The sequence below is a fragment of the Lactuca sativa genome, chromosome 9 (assembly GCF_002870075.4).
Source record: "Lactuca sativa cultivar Salinas chromosome 9, Lsat_Salinas_v11, whole genome shotgun sequence".
In the NCBI taxonomy this organism is placed as follows: domain Eukaryota; kingdom Viridiplantae; phylum Streptophyta; class Magnoliopsida; order Asterales; family Asteraceae; genus Lactuca; species Lactuca sativa.
The window spans coordinates 80,182,219-80,205,424 of record NC_056631.2 but is presented as its reverse complement, the minus strand read 5'-3'; the positions used below and the strand labels follow the sequence as shown (position 1 = coordinate 80,205,424).

The window sequence follows — 23,206 nt, the reverse complement described above, 5'->3', positions numbered from 1 at the left end:
TAGATTATAGAAATTGTACCAACAATTAAAGGCGAAATTCCTACATAATGATCGAAAATGAAAGAAAATAAATTTTACAAGCGAACTTTACATGAAAATAAGAAATGTCATTGCCAAAACAAAGCTAAAAGTCACCGATCCGATATGCTTATGTGCTTTTGAATGTAATCCATCAGAAAACCGAAGCACTGTGCTATCAATCACAGGCCCACATAACACGTTGTTACTGTTTTGAGTCTCGTTAAAGCTTGTAAAACTTATCAGAACCTGTTCAGTGTTGCTAAAATTTGCCTTGAAAGTCACGGAATGTGCTTCTCTTGATCCAACACCAATGCTTCTCATTGTAAAGTTCCATATCATCGTGTCTCCAACTTGCAAAAACACTAAGAAATCCCCAACACACGAGTCATTGGCATCACCCATGATGAAATCAATAGTAACTTGCCTGTCTTTCAGAAAGCCTACATCTGACACGATTCCCGATGGATTACCAGAAACCAACTCAACTGCTCGACCTCCACGTGGGACTGCATAGTGTTTCGAGTCGAGATATTTTACTATACCTAAAATGCTCCAATGTTGGAGCGGAGATTGGATTGAACTTTCAGGATAGCTTGAATCAGCCTCAAGTAGGACTCCTTGAGAGGAGTTCCCGATAAAGGCTGGTCCCACTTCGAATCCATTATTTGCAAACCCATTATCTGTTAAAAAAATTAATTAAATATTTGAAATACTTATAAAAAATATTTTGCAATTAACGACATACCTGAATACCACCATGGACTATCGATCCCGGTAACGAGAATAGTGTCGACAATAGGCCAACAAGTTATATTATTACTATTACTATTACTATTACTTGTTGATGTACTTTGAATTTGTAGGCTCATAAGACCCATTTGGTTCCATAACGAATAAGCATAGGTTTGCCACATTTCGGTCCCTAATGATTCTCTGAAGAAGAATACTTCAGAAGCAGTAGGGCCCGAAACATTTACAGAAGTGGAGTTAGCACAATCGGGGCTGCTTGGAGCAAGTGTAAAGGTGAGGACATAATAGTAATTTCCATCCTGTTTGAATGTTTGGTTAATCATACCGTTTGGACCTAATTGCACTCCATGACCGTTTCCGGGTAGAGAAACGTTTTCGCCAGCTGTCACGTACCAAACTGTACCGTTGAATGACCAACCGGGGATACGGTTGGTTTTGGGATCGAGGAGTATGAATTGGGAGGTAGAGTTTGTGGTTAGATTTGTTGGTGGAGATTCAAAACCAGAATTCTCAAGTGTAACTGCTTAGTTATATGAAAGATTAAATCATTAGAATTGGAGATAATATAAAAAAAAAAGCAATGATTTGGTCAAAATAGATAAGAACGTACCTTTAGAATACACTAGTGATACCAAGAAGAGCAATATAAAGATGAGATTCATGAGAGCCATTGCTATTGAAAGAGAGTGGGTTGCATATAGATTAAGGAAAATGGCAAGAGGTTAGCTATGAATTTAGGGGAAATGATCGAACATATTGTATATGAAGATGCAAAGTCAACTCTTTTGTCAACGTGTACCATGATTTGGTTTTCAAAAGATTTGCTTTTATATGAAGTCAATGGTCGATGAAGTAAGATCATGGGTTTCGTAACATTTCGAAATAAGAGAGAATCACTAGCAGAAGACTAACCATTGACTATTCATGTTAGTTAAAGTATATGTGATCATGTGTTATTTAATTACATGGAATATGAATTTTCAGAAGACATTATCGTTCGCTCTTTTGTCACCCTCTATTTTGTATAGTTGAAATTAACATGGGTGCCAAGAAGGACTCAAATTATGATATAATATAAGTTAGGTGATGCATATGTACAATTCTCTAAGACAAGTTTGATCCCGAACACGACGAATGATAAGGATCAAGAGGTATGGGCCTTGGTGGTGGTCCCACTGATTGCTCGGCCGCGCATCCTTTGGCAACCATGCTACCTGAAGAGTTCTTCAAGTCGGCTTAAGTTGCTGAACGGTTTTTCCGGAAATCTGCTACCAACTATTTTAAACTTAAAATTATTGTATCCATTTTTGGATGTGTGACTATAAAGCCTCAGATTTCACTAATATTGGATCTCTTTAAATTTTTTGAAATTTCCATATACTTTCCGATAACGTTGTTTTCTTTTTCATATGTAAATCGGAAATGTGTCTTTGGTGGATTATCCGATTAGGCTTCGTGAACCAAATATAATATCAAAACTAGATTATGACTCGTGTGAAACACTGGGGAATGTATAAAAAAAACATATAAAGTCATAAAAAAATATACACAATAAATTAAAAAAAGAAAGATCAAGTAGCATCATAAACAGAGTTCGCGTTACTAGTTATATTAAAATGTCGAAAACTTAAAATGAAATGTTTGAATATCTATAATCGTTGAAAAACCACTTTCCAGCAACATTTTTTGTTTTATTAGTTGGATGACCTTCCTGATCACATATAAGTACCTTCAAACTTTTTTTGCTTATGACGCGAGAAACAACTACATATAACTTACCATGTGTGAAGATGAGTTTACGTAAGTACAATCCAACTCTTAATAATGATTGTCTTTGACTTTTGTTAAGGGTCATAGCAAAACAAACAATTATAGGAATTGCCTCCGCTGAAAACGAAAGGGGATTCTTTTATCAGACGGAATCAACTACAGGTGAGGTATGTAATTAGTCTCTTTGAAGAATCTACTGTCTATAATTCGTGCCTCAATGACATGTTTTCCAAGCCTAACAATTTGTAACCTGATACTATCGCATAGACTTTTGTTTGGTCGATATTACAAGTAACATGATTGAAAAACCTGCTTTTAGTGTAAGTTTATGGTTGGAAATTCTGGATGCCTTAAAAGCATTAAACACGTATGGAGAGTAAGTTGATTCCTCAAAACAATCTGCCGACTCTGTCTCACATACAAAATTTGAACTCAAATACATTTTCCCTTCATCTTTCATCAATCCTAATTTGTAGTCATTGATAACATCAACGTTTTCATTTGTAGAGACCAAAATAGCTTTATCTTGAAAATATGAAGGATCATCAATATGGTTTTCAAAATACGAATAAATTGTGCATACAACTGAAGGGATATGGTCTCCTGTAGAGCGAACGATAATGTCTTCTGAAAATTCAACTTGAGATTCACCATCATTAGGACCACCAATATTACATTTACTCATTTTAAGAATCCATTCAACAAATGATTTTGTCTCATCCAAATCATTAGTTGGAGAACCAACTTGAAGCCTCATGTTTATTGTTAAACGTAAAATTATACATTCACGCCATAATCTCATAATCTGGATGAATGCAATGATGCCTACACAATATCCGAACGATTGACTCTTTGTATTAATAGAAGAATTTGTCTAAAGTCACCTCCAAATACAGTGGTCTTGCCTCCAAACAATTTATGCATGTCCGATAAATGTATAATGTCTCTAAGTGTCATATCAAATGCTTCAAAACAATGACGGTGCATCATGAGAGCTTCATCCCAAATGATAAGTCTCACTTTGTTCAGTAGTACAACAAGATTGTCGTCTGGCGCGATAGAACAAAATGAATCCTTGTTAAGTTAATTGATATATATTAAATCTTGAATGATTTGTCCTACCACCAAAAGCAAGAGTGCTACAATTCCACTTGAAGCAACGTTGATAACAATTTCACATTTGGATCAAATAGCAACAAACAAGGTCTTCCAAACAAATGTCTTTCCGGTTCCTCCATAACGATAAAGGAAAAAGACATGCCCTTGTTTGTTGTTAACAACATTCACAATTGTTTCATAAACATTTTTTTGCTCGACATTTAATTCAGAATGCAAGTCTTGATGCTCAACTTCAAGAATAGGAGGATCAAAGTTAAGCTCATCTTGAATTAACATATTGTAGGACTCTTGAATTAACATATTGTAGGACTCTTGAATGTATCTATGATCAGGAAATGGCATGTTGGGTATTTGCTTCAAACTCACTCCACAACTCAATAATGATTTTTCTATGTATGACAATGTAATGTTGAAAATTGCATCCGGTTTTAGCTTCAAGCCTGAAAATGCAATAAACAATTATATATATATATATATATATATATATATATATATATATATATATATATATATATATATATATATATATATATATATATATATATATATATATATATATATATATATATAGGTTTTGTTAAGATTTTGTAATGAGATAAAATGTTGTAAATTTTTTTCTTTGTTTCTCTGTTTTCCATGTATAAGGTAAAAATTGTGCAAAATTAATAATTTTTTTAAGAATTTTTTAGCAACTTACATCCATTATAGGCGTGTTTTAGTAACATATACAATTGGATTAACATATGCACAGTTTTGTTAAAATTTGACTGTCTTCGCAATGTAAAAATTGGTTTGTTTTAGATACATGTATAAATGTAGAAAATTATAGCAAGGTCTTTTATTAAAGAGGAATTTTGAAATCAGGTAAATAGGGTTTGTAACGAGAACATTTTGGTAAAAACAAGACTATTTTGTCAAGGTTAAAATGGTAAAAATGATGTTTGTTTTCACAGCAAATGAAAATAGTGCAAAATATACACATTTTAGATATATTTTTAGCAACATACTTCTGGAGATATCGACATACTATACACTTGGATTAAAAAGAACACTAAAAAATTTATTGTTTTTGAAATGAAAAAAATGGTAAAATGATGATGTTTTGAAATCACGAAAAATTGTGAAAATAGCATTTTAAGAGTAATTTATAGCAATTTATTTCCATTTATGAGATTAGTCTGACATATGAAAAAACGGTTTAAAATGAGAATTTTTTTTGTGAAAATGATAAAAAAAAAAAAAAAAAAAAAATAGGGGGGGGGGGATGATTACGATTTAACCGAAAATTGTGCAAAAATGTCATTTTTAGAACAATTTGTAGCAATGCACTTCCATTAAAATGTATATTTTAATACAAAGTAAAAATGTTTTGGCTGTGTTATTACATTTACTATAATACTAACATTAAAATGTATATTTTAATACGAAGTAAAAACGTGGGTTTTGGCTGTGTTATTACATTTACTATAATACTAAGCATACAAAATAATGACGTTTGTTTGTTAAATTCTATCCAACTTTATTTAAAGTTGAAATTCATGAAATTTGCAATTTTTTTTGTATTAGTTTGAATTAAAAATAACTATAATACTAAGCATACAAAATAATGACGTTTGTTTGTTAAATTCTATCCAACTTTATTTAAAGTTGAAATTCATGAAATTTGCAATTTTTTTTGTATTAGTTTGAATTAAAAATAACTATAAATCAGTTTATTTACCTGTGACGCCGATTTCTTTTTCATGAACATGAATGACATCATCCAAAAGACACTTATAGGACTCTTTAAAAACATGATCAGGCCTCGACAAACTATCTGATGTAATCAACATAACAAAGAAACCTTCGGAAAGAAGCACTAGCCTAATGATATGTTTCGTTTATCGACGAAATGTACTCTCTATCATCATGTAATAGACCAAAAGCATAGCAAATATCTTTGTAAGACTCATAAATGGTTCTATTAACCGTCCTAATATCTTCATAGAAAGTAAGACCCTTTATTTTGTTTAGCAAAATCTGAAGGTAATAAATGTCACTAGACTTGGGAGACACGTGATTTATTCAGCCAAATGTCTTGGCCTTTGTTTTTCTTCTTGTCCTTATCTTATCTGATTTATTACCAACATATCGAGTTAGGGAATTCAACATATGATAGCTTATGTGCATTTGCTTCATGCTTGGTACATTCCGTCCAGGCCACAAATTGAGAAGCAACGACAGTGGGTTTAGAAACAACTTTAGTAACTTGTTGGTATGCTTTAAAGACAACAGACTGTTTGTGTTCAATGTGAAATGACAACCTTTCGACAGGCAGTGTTCTATAATGAATGTCATATCCAAAAAGTCTCCAACATGCGTCACATATGGAAATATAACAATAGTTGTAAAAATCACCAATTACATCACGATCGTGTTATATTCTTTCTGTTGTTCCTTTTTTCTGTTGCATAAAAATAAAAGTGGTGATCCTATCCGATCATTTTTTAATGTACTTAAAAAGATACTTTATTGAGCTAACCTGACTACACCACTCTAGATTCATATGTGTTTACTTAGGGGTGAGCATTTGGACCGGCCCGGACCGAACCGGACCGGACCGGCTCTTGGACCGGACCGGTTATGGAGAATTTTGTGGACCATGGACCGGACCGGATGAGTCGTGTCTGTGTCCGTGTCCGGGTCCAGGTCTGGGTTTTCCGGTTTTTGGACCCGTTTGGACCGGTACAACTTTAATTGCATAAAGTATAATAAGTAATCTACATTGATGTATAATATTATAACTTGCAAAATTAATATATTTCCGTTTCATGCCTAACTAATCTACATTGATGTATAATATTATAACTTGCAATTTGCAAAAATTAATTTTCCAAATAAAAGCAACTAACATATAAATCAAGTTCACCAACAAAAGTTAAACAATTTTAAGACAAACATAAAAAAGTATTACCGTAACAACAAAAATCATAGTTTAAACTTTAAAATCAATCAAACTAACAAATTTCATAAACTCATAATCTAATCTTCCATTGACCTCTTCCCCATATCATTGTCATCCATATGTAACATATTTAAAGCTTGTGCAATCTCTACATAAACACAAATAAAAATGTTGTTAGTATTTAATAAAAAATAATAATTGTATAAAAAAAGAATAAAGATTGTAATTTTTTTACCCAAAGCTATATCATCATCGTTCAAGATGTCACCAACGTTGTCAACAATCGGATTTGTAAACTTTATCACCCAATCTTGGGTGCATAACAAAGCTTCAACTATCAATGTCGATAAACTAGTTTGATATTTACTTACAACTCTACCACAAGTGCTAAACGCGGACTCGGAATTATAGTATAAAATAATACTAAAAAGCTGAAATATTTCAGCTTTGATAGCTCTACTTTGAAGGATTGTAACTCAATGAATATAATACCAAAATAAACAAAATTATAGTCTAAATTCATCTACAAATTGTAAACTAAATGTTGGAAAAAACCATAGGTCAATCCGACTTAAAACGAATGAGTTATGGGTGTTTAAAAAACGTCACAGATTATAAAATCTTGCTAAAAAGCTGAATTTTTTCAACTTTGATAGCTCTACTTTAAAGGATTGTAGCTTAGTGAATATAATACCAAAATAAACAAAATTATAGTCTAAACTCATCTACAAACTGTAAACTAAATGTTGGAAAAAATCGGAGGTCAATCCGACTTAAAACGAATGAGTTATGGGTGTTTAAAAAACGTTACAGCTTACAAAATGTTGCTGAAAAGCTGAATTTTTCAGCTTTGATAGCTCTACTTTGAAGGATTGTAACACGGTGAATATAATACCAAAATAAACAAAATTATAGTCTAAATTCATCTACAAACTGTAAACTAAATGTTGGAAAAAACCGCAGGTCAATCCGACTTAAAACGAATGAGTTATGTGCGTTTAAAAAACGTCACAAAAATCTTAATCATGTCCAACCGGTTCTAAACCCGGTAAAAACCGGACCGGACCGGCGAGAAATCTTAGAACCGAGAACCGACCCGGGGGTCCAAAAAAACGGTCCGGTCCACCGGTCCAAATGCTCACCCCTATGTTTACTATTGTTTCAAAATGATCTTATTATATGGAACAACATATCTGAAAATACAATAAATAATATTAAAATCATATATATGTTTTTAAACATAGGAACAACAAAAAAAAACATATATAATAACTATTTTTTTTATAATATATAATGTAACTTGTTTATTGATGTTATTTATTAAAACATATAAAATATATTTAATATAAAACAAAACATATTTAACGAATTAAATTTAGCAAATGATTAAAATGGATTTTTGTATATACCTGTTCTCTAAACCAACAATATGAATTTTTTTTTCTCTTAATCATCAGGTTCTACAATGGCTGAAATTCCTGCAGATAAGCGTGCATATATTACAAGGGAAAAACAAGAACATTTTCAAAAGTTAAGGATTGAAACCGCAATGGATACATCTGAACCTACATCTAAGCAGGTGACTTAATATTTCTCCATTAAGTTGTTCTTTCTGTCTTAAGTTAAATAGAAACCCCATATATTATATATAGCTTACTTGATCAAGTCATGTCCCATTAAGGCTTTGTTTGCCTTATTTTTTGAGCTTATTGCAATTTAGTATTTGATAAGACCATAAAAGAATTGATTCTTGTTTTTCATTTTTTTATTTTCTGTAACATGTGACAGATTGCCTCCCTGCAGAGTTTAGGATGCAAAACAGTCCCAACTTCGCGTCTCCATGCATCACAGTTTAATCGAATAGTACAAGTCATTGTAGCATGATTTGTACAGGTCACTGAAGCATGTTGCTTTATTATGGTATAATTTTATAAGCGTTGTTGGCTAAATGAACTAAGGTGATTTTTCTTTTGATTTTATGCAAATTGAATGTAAAAAATGTAGTTTACGCAAAGTTTTGTTTCACAGTTAGATTATAGAAATTGTAACAAAAATTAAACGCAAAATTCTTAATATAATGATCGAAAATAAAAGAATAAATTCTACAAGCGAACTTTACACGAAAGTAAGTAATGTCATTGCCAAAAGAAAGCTAAAAGTCACCAATCCGATATGCTTATGTGCTTTTGAATGTAATCCATCAGAAAACCGAAGCACTGTGCTATCAATCACGGGCCCACATAACACATTGTTACTGGTTCGGGTCTCGTTAAAGCTTGTAAAACTTATCAGAACCGATTCAGTGTTGCTAAATTCTGCCTTGAAAGTCACCGAATGTGCTTCTCTCGATCCAACACCAATGCTTCTCATTGTAAAGTTCCATATCATCGTATTAGACAAATGTTATATATATTAGGCATTAATTACATGTTTATATTCTAGAGGGATCATAGTGTAAATATATCTATTATTAATACTTATGTAATTGTGACATTCTGAGAAGATATACAATTCACGTTTTACCAATTTAACTTGGTATCAGAGCCGCTATTCCATAACCCTAAAATTGGCGCCACAGCAGCCCTCAAGATCATCAACCTGCACCTGTTTCTACTCTTTCTTCCTCTTTTCTCTTGTCGATCAGTACACATTGACATTAGCCAATACAATGGCGCCTCTCACAGCATTCACTACTGCAGAGAAAACAGCCCACAACTCTCATAAATTTGCCTTTACTTTGTCCCCAAACAACTATGGCTACTGGAAAACTATGTTACAACCCTTTCTGGTTACAAACAACCTGTTCGGGTATGTTGATGGCACCATACAGTGCCCACCAGCCACCATCGTGTCCACCACCCCTACAGGAAAAGAAGGCGACACCATGACCACATCCACATCTACTACTAACCCTTGTTACAATACATGGGTCTCTAATGATGCGCATGTTCGAATGCTTATTCTGTCCACCATCTCTGAGACGTCTTTTCAGCATGTTCAAGGTAATACATCACGTGATCTTTGGCTGTCTTTAGAAAGTGCTTATGCTCCTCATACTTCTTCTCGTGAATATACTCTTAAAACCCAACTTCTGAAAATCACAATGAAAGAAGATGAGTCCTCATCTGCTTACTTAACCCGTGCACAAGAGTATTCTAATGCTCTTGCTAATATTGGCGAACCAGTTAAAGAAAAGGACCTTGTCATGCTAGTTATCTCTGGCTTAAGAGAAGAATACAATGGCTTGAAATCTACCCTTTTAGCAAGACAGTCTCCAACAGCCTTTGCTGAACTTCATGGTCTACTGTCTGACCATGACTACATGATTACAAAGACCTCCACAGTGATGCCACCAGCCCAAGCGTTCACAACCACCACTAGACAACCCGGTTCCATGGCTGCTGGTTCGTCTCTATCACAAGATGAAGCAATCCAAGCTGTTCAAAAGCTTGCATAACAGCTGGGGTTACAGCTCCAGCCAACTAATTCAACATCAGCCCAAGCTTTTTACACAAATCGATCAGGAAACAATCGCAACAGCCGATCAACAAACAACCGTGGGCGTGGCAGCTACAACAATCGTCCACAAGGAGGAGGTAATAGAAACCAATTTAGTTGGGCATCTAATCAAAATACTTTGTATGGTACATGTAACAGGTGCGGTATTGGGCATGTTCCGTCTCAATGCCCTAATCGAGATCCCTCCACCATACGTGTGAGACAACAACAACCATCCGCTAATTTTGCAGATTATCGATCCCGGGCCTCCTCTACCTGGGTCACTGATACTGGGTCTAGTCATCATGTTGCATCCGATCTCTCGAGCTTTGATCACTCCGAGGCATACCATGGCCATGACAACTTACATGTTGGCAACGGTAAAGGTTTACCCATTCTCCATATTGGCTCCTCTAAACTCTATTCTCCTAATAAAACTTTTCATCTCTCCAAAATTCTTCATGTTCCAGAAATCAAACAAAACCCTCTTTCTGTTCAAAAATTCTGCGATGATAATAATGTTTATTTTGAATTTCACACTTCCTTTTTTGCTGTGAAGGACGAGAATACTCACACTACCCTCCTCATGGGTCCCAATAGTGGCGGCCTTTACTCCTTCCACCTTCCGCAGTTGCAGTCTACCTCGTCTAAAGTTGCTTTCTCCGCTACTCGTGCTTCTTCCGTCACTTGGCATCAACGACTTGGACATCCCCATCCGCAGCTGTTGAAGTCAATGATTTCTAGATATAGTTTACCTTTATCAAACAATTTTGTCAATTCACCTTGTGATTCTTGTTCTATTGGAAAATCTTCAAAACTTCATCTATCATCTTCTAATTATAAAAGTTCTCATATTTTAGATTTACTCTTTTGTGATGTTTGGGGACCAGCCCCTGTTACTTCTTTTGAAGACCATCGATATTTCTTACTATGTGTTGATCATTTTTCTAGTTTTATGTGGATTTTTCCCTTAAAATCCAAATCTGATGTCTTTAGTACTTTCCAACAGTTTCTTCTTACAGTAGAACGACAATTTCAAACCAAACTAAAATCTGTTCAAACTGATTGGGTAGGTGAATTTCGAAACCTCTCTAAGTTTTTCTCATCTCTCGGCATTACTCATCGCTTGTCTTGTCCTCACACCAGTGAACAGAATGGCGTTGTTGAGCGTCGTCACCGTCATGTGGTCGAAACCGGCCTCACTCTTCTTGCTCAATTCGGTGTTCCACAACGGTTTTGGCATTATGCTTTTGACACAGCCGTCTATCTCATAAATCGTATGCCTTCTAGAACCAACTCCAATATCTCACCTTTCGAACATGTTTTCAAACACAAACCTGATTTTTCCTTTCTTCGTTTGTTTGGTTGTCGATGTTATCCACATCTCCGTTCGTATAACAAGCATAAAATGGATTTCAGATCTCTTCCGTGCATTTTTCTTGGATATAGCACCTCCCACCATGGTTATCGGTGCTTTGACCCTTTTTCCGAATGCCTTTATATCGCTCGTCATGTTCGTTTTCATGAACAATTATTCCCTTACCAAATCAGCCCATCATCTCCACCCACATCTTCCTTTGATCCTTATACATCCTCTTATCCTAATCCTGTACCTGTACCTGACATATCAACTCCTTCCAAAACATCCCCTACACCTCCTACGTCACCTACACCATCCCCTTCCAATACATCCCCTCCACCTCCTATATCACCTACACCATCTCCTTTCAATACATCCCCTACACCTCCTACATCACCTACACCACCTCCCGCATCATCTTCTTCCCCTATATCTCCACATGAACCTCCTCTTCCGCCTCTCCTTTATACCTTTGCTTGACGCCCTAAAACTACCACCACCTCTCAACCAGAAAACACCACATCTCAACTAGCACATTCTACCTCCCAACCCGACAGTTCCTCCTCTCTACCTCGTCCTCGTCCCTCTAATTTGCGTCCTAATCCTAAACCCTCTCAACCATATAGTCCGGCCTCCTATCATACTACTACTGTTCCTACCGAACCAGCCACCTTTAACGTTGCTAACAAATCGCCTCAATGGCGTCAGGCCATGGCCGACGAGTATTCTGCTCTTCAGCGCAACAACACCTGGTCCTTAGTTCCTCCTCCATCGAATGCTAATGTTTTTGGTTGTAAATGGGTCTATAAGCTCAAACGTGATCCAACTGGGGCAATTACACGTTACAAAGCGCGTCTTGTTGCAAAAGGTTATCGTTAGCAACATGGTCTTGATTATCATGAGACTTTTAGTCCCGTTGTCAAAGCGACTACAATTCGGGTGGTTCTATCCTTGGCAGTCTCACACAATTGGCCCTTACGACAACTTGATGTTCAAAATGCCTTCTTACATGGCGATCTCACAGAGACAGTCTACTTGCAACAACCACCGGGTTTTGTTGATCCGGACAAACCTGATCATGTTTGTCTTCTCCACAAGTCTCTCTATGGACTTAAGCAAGCTCCCCGAGCATGGTTTCATCGGTTGTCAACTGCACTTCATGCTCTTGGTTTTCGTGGATCTAAAACGGATCCTTCGCTGTTTATATACTCCTCTAACGGTGTTTTCTTGTATATACTTGTTTATGTTGATGACATTATTCTCACAGGAAATAGTACCGCTGATATCGACCGGGTTGTTCAGCATCTTAGTCGCATTTTTGCTCTACAAGATTTGGGGTCGTTATCTTATTTTTTGGGGGTTGAAGTTATTAAGCAGGGGTCCGACATTGTTTTGTCTCAAAGAAAATACATACTCGAGCTACTTGAACGTGCGAATTTGTTTAATGCCAAATTTGTGCCATCTCCGATTACTACCACCGCCAATCTTGCCCTTGGCGACAGTCCACCATTTGAAGACCCGGTTAAATATCGTCAAACAGTTGGTGCACTTCAATATGTGACTCTTTCACGGCCGGATATTTCGTTTGCGGTAAACAAAGTGTGTCAATTTATGCACTCTCCGAATCAGAATCATTGGTCTGCGGTTAAACGCATTTTGCGTTACTTACTTGGCACAGTAACAAGTGGACTTTTATTTCAGCACAATTCCGATAGTGTTCTTCATGCTTACACAGATTCCACTTTTAATGTCTTGAATGCTTTCTCTGATTCTGACTGGGCTGGTTGTCCGAATGATCGTCGATCCACTGGGGGATTTGCTATATATCTCGGTTGTAATCTTGTCTCATGGTCTGCTAGGAAACAAAAGACTGTCTCGCGATCATCAACAGAATCCGAGTACAAAGCCTTAGCCGATACAGTTGCTGAACTCACATGGCTTCAAACTCTTCTACAGGAACTACAATTTTCTACTCGTACTGTTCCAGTTCTATGGTGTGATAATCTTGGTGCTACATACCTATCTGCTAATCCTGTCTTTCATGCTCGTACCAAACATGTTGAAGTTGACTTTCACTTTGTTAGAGAAAAGGTTGCTCAAAAACAACTCCTGGTTCAGTTCATCAAAACAGATGACCAGATTGCGGATGTGTTCACTAAACCACTGCCTTCTCAACGTTTTCAGTTCTTGCGGTCCAAGCTAAGAGTCGCTCCCCGACCTTAGCTTGCGGGGGAATATTAGACAAATGTTATATATATTAGGCATTAATTACATGTTTATATTCTAGAGGGATCATAGTGTAAATATATCTATTATTAATACTTATGTAATTGTGACATTCTGAGAAGATATACAATTCACGTTTTACCAATTTAACTCATCGTGTCTCCAACTTGCAAAAACACTAAAAAAATCCCCAACACACGAGTGATTGGCATCACCCATGATGAAATCAATGGTAACTTGCCCGTGTTTCAAAAAGCCTACACTTGACACAATCCCCGATGGATTACCAGAAACCAGCTCAACTGCTCGACCTCGCGCATAGTGTTTCGAATCAATGTATTTCACTATACCTAAAATGGTCCAATATTGGAGCGGAGATTGGACTGAACTGTGAGGATAGCTGGAATCAGCCTCAAGTAGGACTCCTTGAGAGGAGTTCTCGATAAAGGCTGGTCCCACTTCAAATCCACTATTCACAAACCCATTATCTGTTAAAAAAAATTATTAAATATTTGAAATACTCAAAAAAATTAATTTGCAATTAACCAAATACCTGAATACCAACTTGGACAATAGTGTCGACAATAGGCCAACAAGTTATATTATTACTATTACTTGTTGATGTACTTTGAATTTGTAGGCTCATAAGACCCCTTTGGTTCCATAACGAATAAGCATAGGTTTGCCACATTTCGGTCCCTAGTGATTCTCTGAAGAAGAATACTTCAGAAGCAGTAGGGCCCGAAACATTTACAGAAGTGGAGTTGGCACAATCGGGACTGCTTGGAGCAAGTGTAAATGTGAGGACATAATCGTAATTTCCATCCTGTTTGAATGTTTGGTTAATCATACTGTTTGGACCCAATTGCAAGCCATGACCGTTTCCGGGCAGAGAAACGTTTTCGCCAGCTGTCACATACCAAACGGTATCGTTGAATGACCAACCGGGGATACGGTTGGTTTTGGGATCGAGGAGTATGAATTGGGAGGTAGAGTTTGTGGTTAGATTTGTTGGTGGAGATTCAAAACTAGAATTCTCAAGTGTAACTACTTAGTTGTATAAAAGATTAGATCATTAGAATTGGAGATGATATAAAAAAGCAATCATTTGGTCAAAATAGATAAGAACGTACCTTTAGAATACACAAGTGATACCAAGAAGAGCAATATAAAGATGAGATTTACGAGAGGCATTGCTAATGAAGGAGAGTGGGTTGCATATAGACTAAGGAAAATGGCAAGAGGTTAGCTATGAATTTAGAGGAAATGATCGAACATGTTGTCTATAAAGATGCAAAGTCAACTCTTTTGTCAACGTGTACCATGATTTGGTTTTTAAAAGATTTGCTGTTATACGAAGTCAATGGTCGGTGAAGTAAGATCATGGGTTTCGTAACATTTCGAAATAAGAGAGAATCACTAACAGAAGACTAAACATTGACTATTCACGTTAGTTAAAGTGATCATGTGTTATTTAATTACATGGAATATGAATTTTCAGAAGACGTTATCGTTCACTCTTTTGTCATCCGTTATTTTGTATAGATGAAATTAACATGGGTGCCAAGAAAGACTTAAATTATGATATAATATAAGTTAGGTGGTGCAGTATGTACAATTTTATAAGACGAGTTTGATCCTGAACACGACGAATGACAAGGATCAAGAGGTGTGGGCCTTGGCGATGGTCCCATTGATTGCTCAGCCGCGCAGCCTTTGGCAACCATGCTACCTACTCTGAAGAGTTCTTCAAGTCGGCTTAAGTTGCCGAACGGTTTTTCCAGAAATCTGCTACTAACTGATTTAAACTTAAAATTATTGTATCCATTTTTGGATGTGTAAGTATAAAGCCTCAGATTTTGCAAATCTTGGATCTTTTTAAATTTTTTGAACTTCCCATATACTTTCCTATAACGTTGTTTTCTTTTTCATATATGAATTGGAAAAGTGTCTTTTGTGGATTATCCAAGATTAGGCTTCGCGAACCAAATATAATATCAAAACTAGATTATGACTCGTGTAAAACGCGAGGGAATGTATAAAAAACATATAAAGTCATAAAAAACATATACAATAATTTTTAAACAAAAGATCAAGTAGCATAAACAGAGTTTGCGGTACTAGTTATATTAAAATATCTAAAACTTAAAATGAAATGTTTGAATATCCATAATCGTTGAAAACCCTCTTTTCAAGCATCATTTTTTGTTTTATTAGCTGGACGACTTTCCTGATCACATATAAATACCTTCAAACAATTTTTGCTTATGATGCGAGAAACAACTACATATAACTGACCATGTGTGAAGATGGGTTTACGCAAGTACAATCCAACTTTTAATAATGATTGTCCTTGACTTTTGTTAATGGTCATAGCATAACAAACAATTATAGAGAATTGCCTCCGCTCAAAACGGAAGGGGATTCTTTTATCAGACGGAATCAACTGCATGCGAGATATGTAATTAGTTTCTTTGAAGAATCTACCTGCTATAATTTTTGCATCAATGACATGTTTTCCAAGTCTAACAATTTGTAACCTGATACTATTGCATAGACTTTGGTTTGGTCGATATTACGAAGCAACATGATCGAAAAACTTGCTTTTAGTGTAAGTTTATGGTTGGGAATTCTAGATGCCTTAAAAGCATTCAACACGTCTGGAGAGTAAATTGATTCCTCAAAACAATATGCCTACTCTATCTCACATATAGAATTAAAACTCATATACATTTTCTCTCCATCTTTCATTAATGCTAATTTGTAGTCATTGATAACATCAACATCTTCATTTGTAGAGACCAAAATAGCTTTATCTTGAAATAAGAAGGATCATCAATATGGTTTTCAAAATACAAATAAATAATGGATACAATTGAATGGATATGGTCACCTATAAAGCGAACGATAATGTCTTCTGAAAATTCAACTTGAGATTCACCATCATTAGGACCACCAATATTACATTCACTAATTTTAAGAATCCATTCAACAAATGTTTTTGTCTCATCTAAATCATTAGTTGGAGAACCAACTTGAAGCCTCATGTTTATTGTTAAACGTAAAATTATACATTCATGCCATAATCTGGATGAATGCAATGATGTCTACACAATATCCGAACGATTGTCTCTTTGTATTAATAGAAGAATTTGTCTAAAGTCACCTCTAAATACAATGGTCTTGCCTCCAAATAGTTTATGCATGTCCGATGAACGTATAATGTCTCTAAGTGTCATATCAAATGCTTCAAAACAATGACGGTGCATCATCAGAGCTTCATCCCAAATGATAAGTCTCACTTTGTTCAGTAGTGTAGTAAGATTGTCGTCTGGCACGATAGAACAAAATGAATCCTTGTTCAAGTTAATTGATATATTAAATCTTGAATGAGTTGTCCTACCACCAGAAAGCAAGAGTGCTACGATTCCACTTGAAGCAACGTTGATAACAATTTCACCTTTGGATCAAATAGCAGCAGACAAGGTCTTCCAAATAAATGTATTTCCAGTTCTCCCATAACCATAAAGGAAAGAGACATGCCCTTGTTTATTGTTAGCAACATTCATCATTGTTTCATAACATTTTTTTGCTTGACATTTAATTTGGAATGCAAGTCTTCATGCTCCACTTCAAGAATAGGAGGATCACAGTTTAGCTCATCTTGAATTAACATGTTGTAGGATTCTTGAATGTATCTATGACCAGGAAATGGCATGTTGGGTATTTGCTTCAAACTTACTCCACAACTCAATAATGATTTCTCTATGTATGACAATGTAAGGTTGAAAATTGCATCCAATTTTAACTTCAAGCTTGAAAATGTAATAAACAATTAAATAAATTATATATATATATATATATATATATATATATGTATGTATATGGGTTTTGTTAAGATTTTGTAATGAGATAAAATGTTGTAAATTTTTTTCTTTTTTTCTCTGTTTTCCATGTAATGAGATAAAATTGCCTTGGCCTTTGTTTTCTTCTTGTCCTTATTGTATCTGATTTATTACGAACATATTGAGTTGGGAATTCAACATATGATAGTTTCCGTGCATTTGCATCATGTTTGGTACATTCCGTCCAGGCCGCAAATGGAGAAGCAGCGACAGTGGGTTTAGAAACAACTTTAGTAACTTATTGGTATGCTTTAAAGACAACAGGCTGTTTGTGTTCAATATGAAACGACAATCTTTGGACAGACGGTGTTCTATAATGAATGTCATACCTAAAAAGTCTCCAACATGCCTCACATATGGAAATATAACAACAATTGTAAAACTCACCAATTTTATCACGGTTGTTATATTCTTTCTGTTGTTTCCTTTTTTTTTGTGCATAAAAATAAAAGTGGTGATCCTATCCGATTATTTGTTAATGTACCTAAAAAGATATTTTATCCATCCAACTTGGCTACGCCACTTTAGATTCATATGTGTTTACTATTGCTTCAAAATGATCTTATTATATGGAACAACATATTTGAAAATACAATAAACATGTCATAAATAACACTAAAATCATATATATATATATATATATATATATATATATATATATATATATATATATATATATATATATATATATATATATATATATATATATATAGGAACAACAAAAAAAAACATATATAATAACTATTTTTTTTATAATATAATGTAACTTGTTTATTGATATTATGTATTAAAACATATAAAATATATTTAATATAAAACAAAACATGTTTAACGAATTAAATTTAGCTAATGATTAAAAATGATTTTTGTATATATCTGTTCTCTAAACCAACAATATGAATTTTTTCCTCTTAATCATCAGGTTCTACAATGGCTAGAAATTCCTGTAGATAAGCGTGTATATATTGCACCGGAAGAACAAGAACATTTATAAAAGTTAAGGATTGAAACCGCAATGGATACATCTAAACCTACATCTAAATAGGTGACTTAATATTTCTCCATTAAGTTGTTCTTTCTGTATTAAGTTAAATAGAAACCCCATATGTCATATATTATATAGCTTACTGGATCAAAGTCATGTCCCCATTAAGGCTTTCTTTGCCTGATTTTTTAAGCTTATTGCAATTTAGTATTAGTAAGACCATAAAAGAATTGGTTCTTGTTATTTATTTATTTATTTTATTTTCTGTAACATGTGACAGATTACCTCCCTGCAGAGTTTAGGATGCAAAACAGTCCCAACTTCGCGTCTCCATTAGGGATGTCAACGGGGGCAAACGGGACGGGGAGTGCATCCCTCGCCCCCGCCTCCGTATCCCCTTTATTACCCCCACCCCCGCCCCCGAATCCCCTTTATAAAAATAAAAAAAGTTATGACATCTTAAACACATTATACTAACAACTTAAAAACATGTTTTTAATGAATTTTAGAAGCTCAAAATCATGTTATTGTTTACTATATTTATATAATTAATATATGCAAATATATATGTATTTATTAACGGGTCCGCATGGGGGTTTCAGGACGGGATTGCCTATCCCCGCCCCCGCCCCTAAAATTAAAACGGGAGTTAACCTTGCTCCCGCCCCCGCCCCCGATTTCTTTAAAAACATTCCCCCAAACGGGACGGGGCCTCCATGGGAGCAGGGTCCCACGGGACTTTTTGACATCCCTAGTCTCCATGCATCACGTTTAATCGAATAGTACAAGTCATTGTAGCATGATTTGTACAGGTCATTGAAGCATGTTGCTTTATTATGGTATAATTTTATAAGAGCACTAGGTGTGGGCAGCTAGATGTAACACAATTTTGGTGCCACATCACATGTCACATCATCAATGGTGTTATAACACCAAGTGGGGAAATGGTCACCATGTTGTATCTTGTTATGACACCAACTTTTTTTTTCCATTTTATAATTTATTTTTTATTTTTTTTCGATTTTTTTAATTTAGACAAATATTTGTTAAATATAATATAATGTTTAAAAATTATAAATAACATATAATAATTTTTAAAGATTAAAATTAACTTAGAGATTAAATTACACATAACATTCAAATTCAATATATATATATATATATATATATATATATATATATATATATATATATATATATATATATATATATAACATCCAAATTCAAAAAAAAAAAAAAAAAAATACAAAGCTATTCGTTATCGTTATTGTTACCATAGAATATGTAATTCGACAAGTCTTCTCGAAGTTGTCTGTGTTTATTTACGTCCTGAATGTCAACAACGTGATGCAAATAATCTACTGTTCCTAGTTGAAACTGAACGTTTTTGGGCTCCGTTAGGATATAATGTGCAATATTTCGCCCTTTATCTTCTACTACCATGTTATGCATTATGATACATGCATACATGATATATCGTAGAGTTTCTAAATCCAATTGTCGTGCTGCATGTTCAACTATATGTCACTTCACCTTCAATACTCCAAAAGCACATTCCACATCCTTACGTGCTCCTTCTTGTCTTCTCTTAAAAAATTTGTCTCGTTCTTCAACCGAGTGGCAGAACGCCTTCACGAATGTAGAATACTGAGGATATATTCCATCTGTAAGGTAATATCCATGTTTGTATTCGTTTCCATTCACTGTGATAGGAGCATCTGGGGCCTTTCCATTCAAAAGATCGCCGAATATTGGCGACTGATCAAGAACGTTGATGTCGTTGTTGGAACCCGCAACCCCAAAAAGTGCATGCCAAATCCATAAATTTTGAGAAGCAACACCTCTAAAACCAACGAAGGTGATCCGTGATGACCACTTGCGTATTGCCCTTTCCATGCTACCGGACAATTTTTCCATTTCCAGTGTGTGCAATCAATGCTTCCGATCATTCCGGGAAACCCATGGCATTCTTCATGCGCTGCATACAATTATTGCAAATCATGAAACGAAGGTTTCCGCAAATACACGTCTTCAAATGTTTCAACAACACCCCTTGACAATGTATACAAACTCTCCCTTGCGGTTCTTTCAGACATTCTCATATAGTCGTCCATGGTGTCGGGTGACTCCCTCATAGCCATCAAACGAATGGCCGCAACACATTTCTGCAAAGTTGTAAACATTCGTCTACTCTAGCATCATATCTCAATTAGAAAAATTCATACCTAAACATATATTAACTACAGTTTAAAAATATATTGTATATGTTGTAAAATTAAAGAAACATGTACTATTTTTTTTTTTGTATAAGAGTATAGTAAAGAAGAAATACCGGCTTTCCAAGGCATTGACGATCCATAGGAACAGATCCCTACTCAAACGAAATCTTCTTGTGAAGTCCTTCGACCCGTATACACGATTATCCGCAAAGTAATCGCGATATAGACGTTCGTGTCCTTCCTCACGATTTCTATTTAACATCGCACGTCTTGTTAGTAGCAGGGCTAGGTCTAGTTGTAGTAGCTCGTTAGTATAATACTGAAACATCATCCTGAAAAATATATCGTCATCGGAATCATCGGACGAGTCGAAGGATCCATAATTTTTTTTTGAAGATAATTGAGATTTATAGAGAGAAAGATAGAAGTTATGTGTTTAAAAAATTGTTTAGATATAATAGGTATTTATAAAGGAAAAAGATAAATAATTTTAATATTTTTTTTATTAAAATAACCATTTTCAAACGGTTTAAAATGGTAACGTTCCATTTTTACTAGTTTCATCTGGTCGAGACGGCAACGAGAATAGCCGCAACGAGCAACAACGAGATGTAGCGGGGGGGGGGGGGGGTGCAGCTCGTCATGACGCCGTTGAGGCGTGCCACCTCATCCGCGTTTCTTCTCGTTTGGACCCATACCGCATGGTCTAAGCGTTGTTGGTTAAATGAACTAAGGTGATTTTTCATTTGATTTTATGCAAATTGAAGGTAAAAATATAGTTTACGCAAAGTTTTGTTTCACAGTCTGATTATAGAAATTGTAACAAAAATTAAATGCAAAATTCTTAATATAATGATCGAAAATAAAAGAATAAATTCTACAAGCGAACTTTACACGAAAATAAGTAATGTCATTGCCAAAAGAAAGCTGAAAGTCACCAATCCGATATCCTTATGTGCTTTTGAATGTAATCCATCAGAAAACCGAAGCACTGTGCTATCAATCACGGGCCCACATAACACATTGTTACTGGTTCGGGTCTCGTTAAAGCTTGTAAAACTTATTAGAACCGATTCAGTGTTGCTAAATTCTGCCATGAAAGTCACTGAATGTGCTTCTCTCGATCCAACACCAATGCTTCTCATTGTAAAGTTCCATATCATCGTGTCTCCAACTTGCAAAAACACTAAGAAATCCCCAACACACGAGTCATTGGCATCACCCATGATGAAATCAATGGTAACTTGCCCGTGCTTCAAAAAGCCTACACTTGACACGATCCCCGATGGATTACCAGAAACCAACTCAACTGCTCGACCTCCACGTGGGACCGCATAGTGTTTCGAATCAATGTATTTCACTATACCTAAAATGGTCCAATATTGGAGCGGAGATTGGACTGAACTGTCTGGATAGCTGGAATCAGCCTCAAGTAGGACTCCTTGAGAGGAGTTCTCGATAAAGGCTGGTCCCACTTCAAATCCACTATTCACAAACCCATTATCTGTTAAGGAAAATATTAAATTATTTATTAAATATCAAAAATACTAATATTTTGTAATCGACTACATACCTGAATACCATCTTGGACCGTGGATCCCGGTGACTAGAATAGTGTCCACAATAGGCCAACAAGTTATATTGTTACTATTACTAGTACTTTGAATTTGTAGGCTCATAAGACCCTTTTTGTTTTCTTGGCTCCATAACGAATAAGCATATGTTTGCCACATTTCGGTCCCTAGTGATTCTCTGAAGAAGAATACTTCAGAAGCACTAGGGCCCGAAACATTTACAGAAGTGGAGTTGGCACAATCTGGGCTGCTTGGAGCAAGTGTAAAGGTGAGGACATAATCGTAATTTCCATCCGGCTTGAATGTTTGGTTAATCATACCATTTGGACCTAATTGCACTCCATGACCGTTTCCGGGTAGAGAAACGTTTTCGCCAGCTGTCACGTACCAAACGGTACCGTTGAATGACCAACCGGGGATACGGTTGGTTTTGGTATCGAGGAGTATGAATTGGGAAGTAGAGTTTGTGGTTAGATTTGTTGGTGGAGATTCAAAACCAGAATTCTCAAGTGTAACTGCTTAGTTATATAAAAGATTAGATCATTAAAGATGGAGATAATATAAAAAAGCAATGATTTGGTCAAAATAGATAAGAACGTACCTTTAGAATACACTAGTGACACCAAGAAGAGCAATATAAAGATGAGATTTACGAGAGCCATTGCTATTGAAGGAGAGTGGGTTGTATATAGATTAATGAAAATGGCAAGAGGTTAGCTATGAATTCAGGGGAAATGATCGAACATGTTGTATATGAAGAGGTAAAGTCAACTGTTTTATCAACGTGCACAATGATTTGGTTTTTAAAAGATTTATTGTTATATGAAGTCAATGG

General features: G+C 35.3%; 3 protein-coding genes across 3 annotated transcripts; all 3 read right to left on the bottom strand.

Moving 5' to 3' along the window:
* Positions 1–25: 25 nt before the first annotated feature.
* On the bottom strand, positions 26–1,491 carry LOC122196252 (protein DUF642 L-GALACTONO-1,4-LACTONE-RESPONSIVE GENE 2). Its single transcript, XM_052767738.1, has 4 exons — positions 1,382–1,491; positions 767–1,291; positions 136–701; positions 26–40 (listed from the first exon to the last, which is right to left on the bottom strand). The coding sequence occupies exons 1-4, from the start codon at positions 1,440–1,442 to the stop codon at positions 26–28; spliced, it is 1,167 nt and encodes a 388-aa protein (XP_052623698.1). The 5' UTR covers positions 1,443–1,491.
* A 12,335-nt stretch (positions 1,492–13,826) lies between these two features.
* LOC111902138 (protein DUF642 L-GALACTONO-1,4-LACTONE-RESPONSIVE GENE 2) lies at positions 13,827–16,735 on the bottom strand. The gene is made up of 4 exons (XM_023898007.1): positions 16,582–16,735; positions 16,420–16,504; positions 14,250–14,716; positions 13,827–14,176 (listed from the first exon to the last, which is right to left on the bottom strand). Exons 1-4 carry the CDS (start codon positions 16,733–16,735, stop codon positions 13,827–13,829), a joined length of 1,056 nt encoding a protein of 351 aa, XP_023753775.1.
* Positions 16,736–21,631: 4,896 nt separating this feature from the next.
* Positions 21,632–23,109, bottom strand: LOC111902133 (protein DUF642 L-GALACTONO-1,4-LACTONE-RESPONSIVE GENE 2). The gene is made up of 3 exons (XM_023898001.3): positions 22,973–23,109; positions 22,371–22,886; positions 21,632–22,301 (listed from the first exon to the last, which is right to left on the bottom strand). The coding sequence occupies exons 1-3, from the start codon at positions 23,031–23,033 to the stop codon at positions 21,688–21,690; spliced, it is 1,191 nt and encodes a 396-aa protein (XP_023753769.1). The 5' UTR covers positions 23,034–23,109; the 3' UTR covers positions 21,632–21,687.
* Positions 23,110–23,206: the final 97 nt, after the last annotated feature.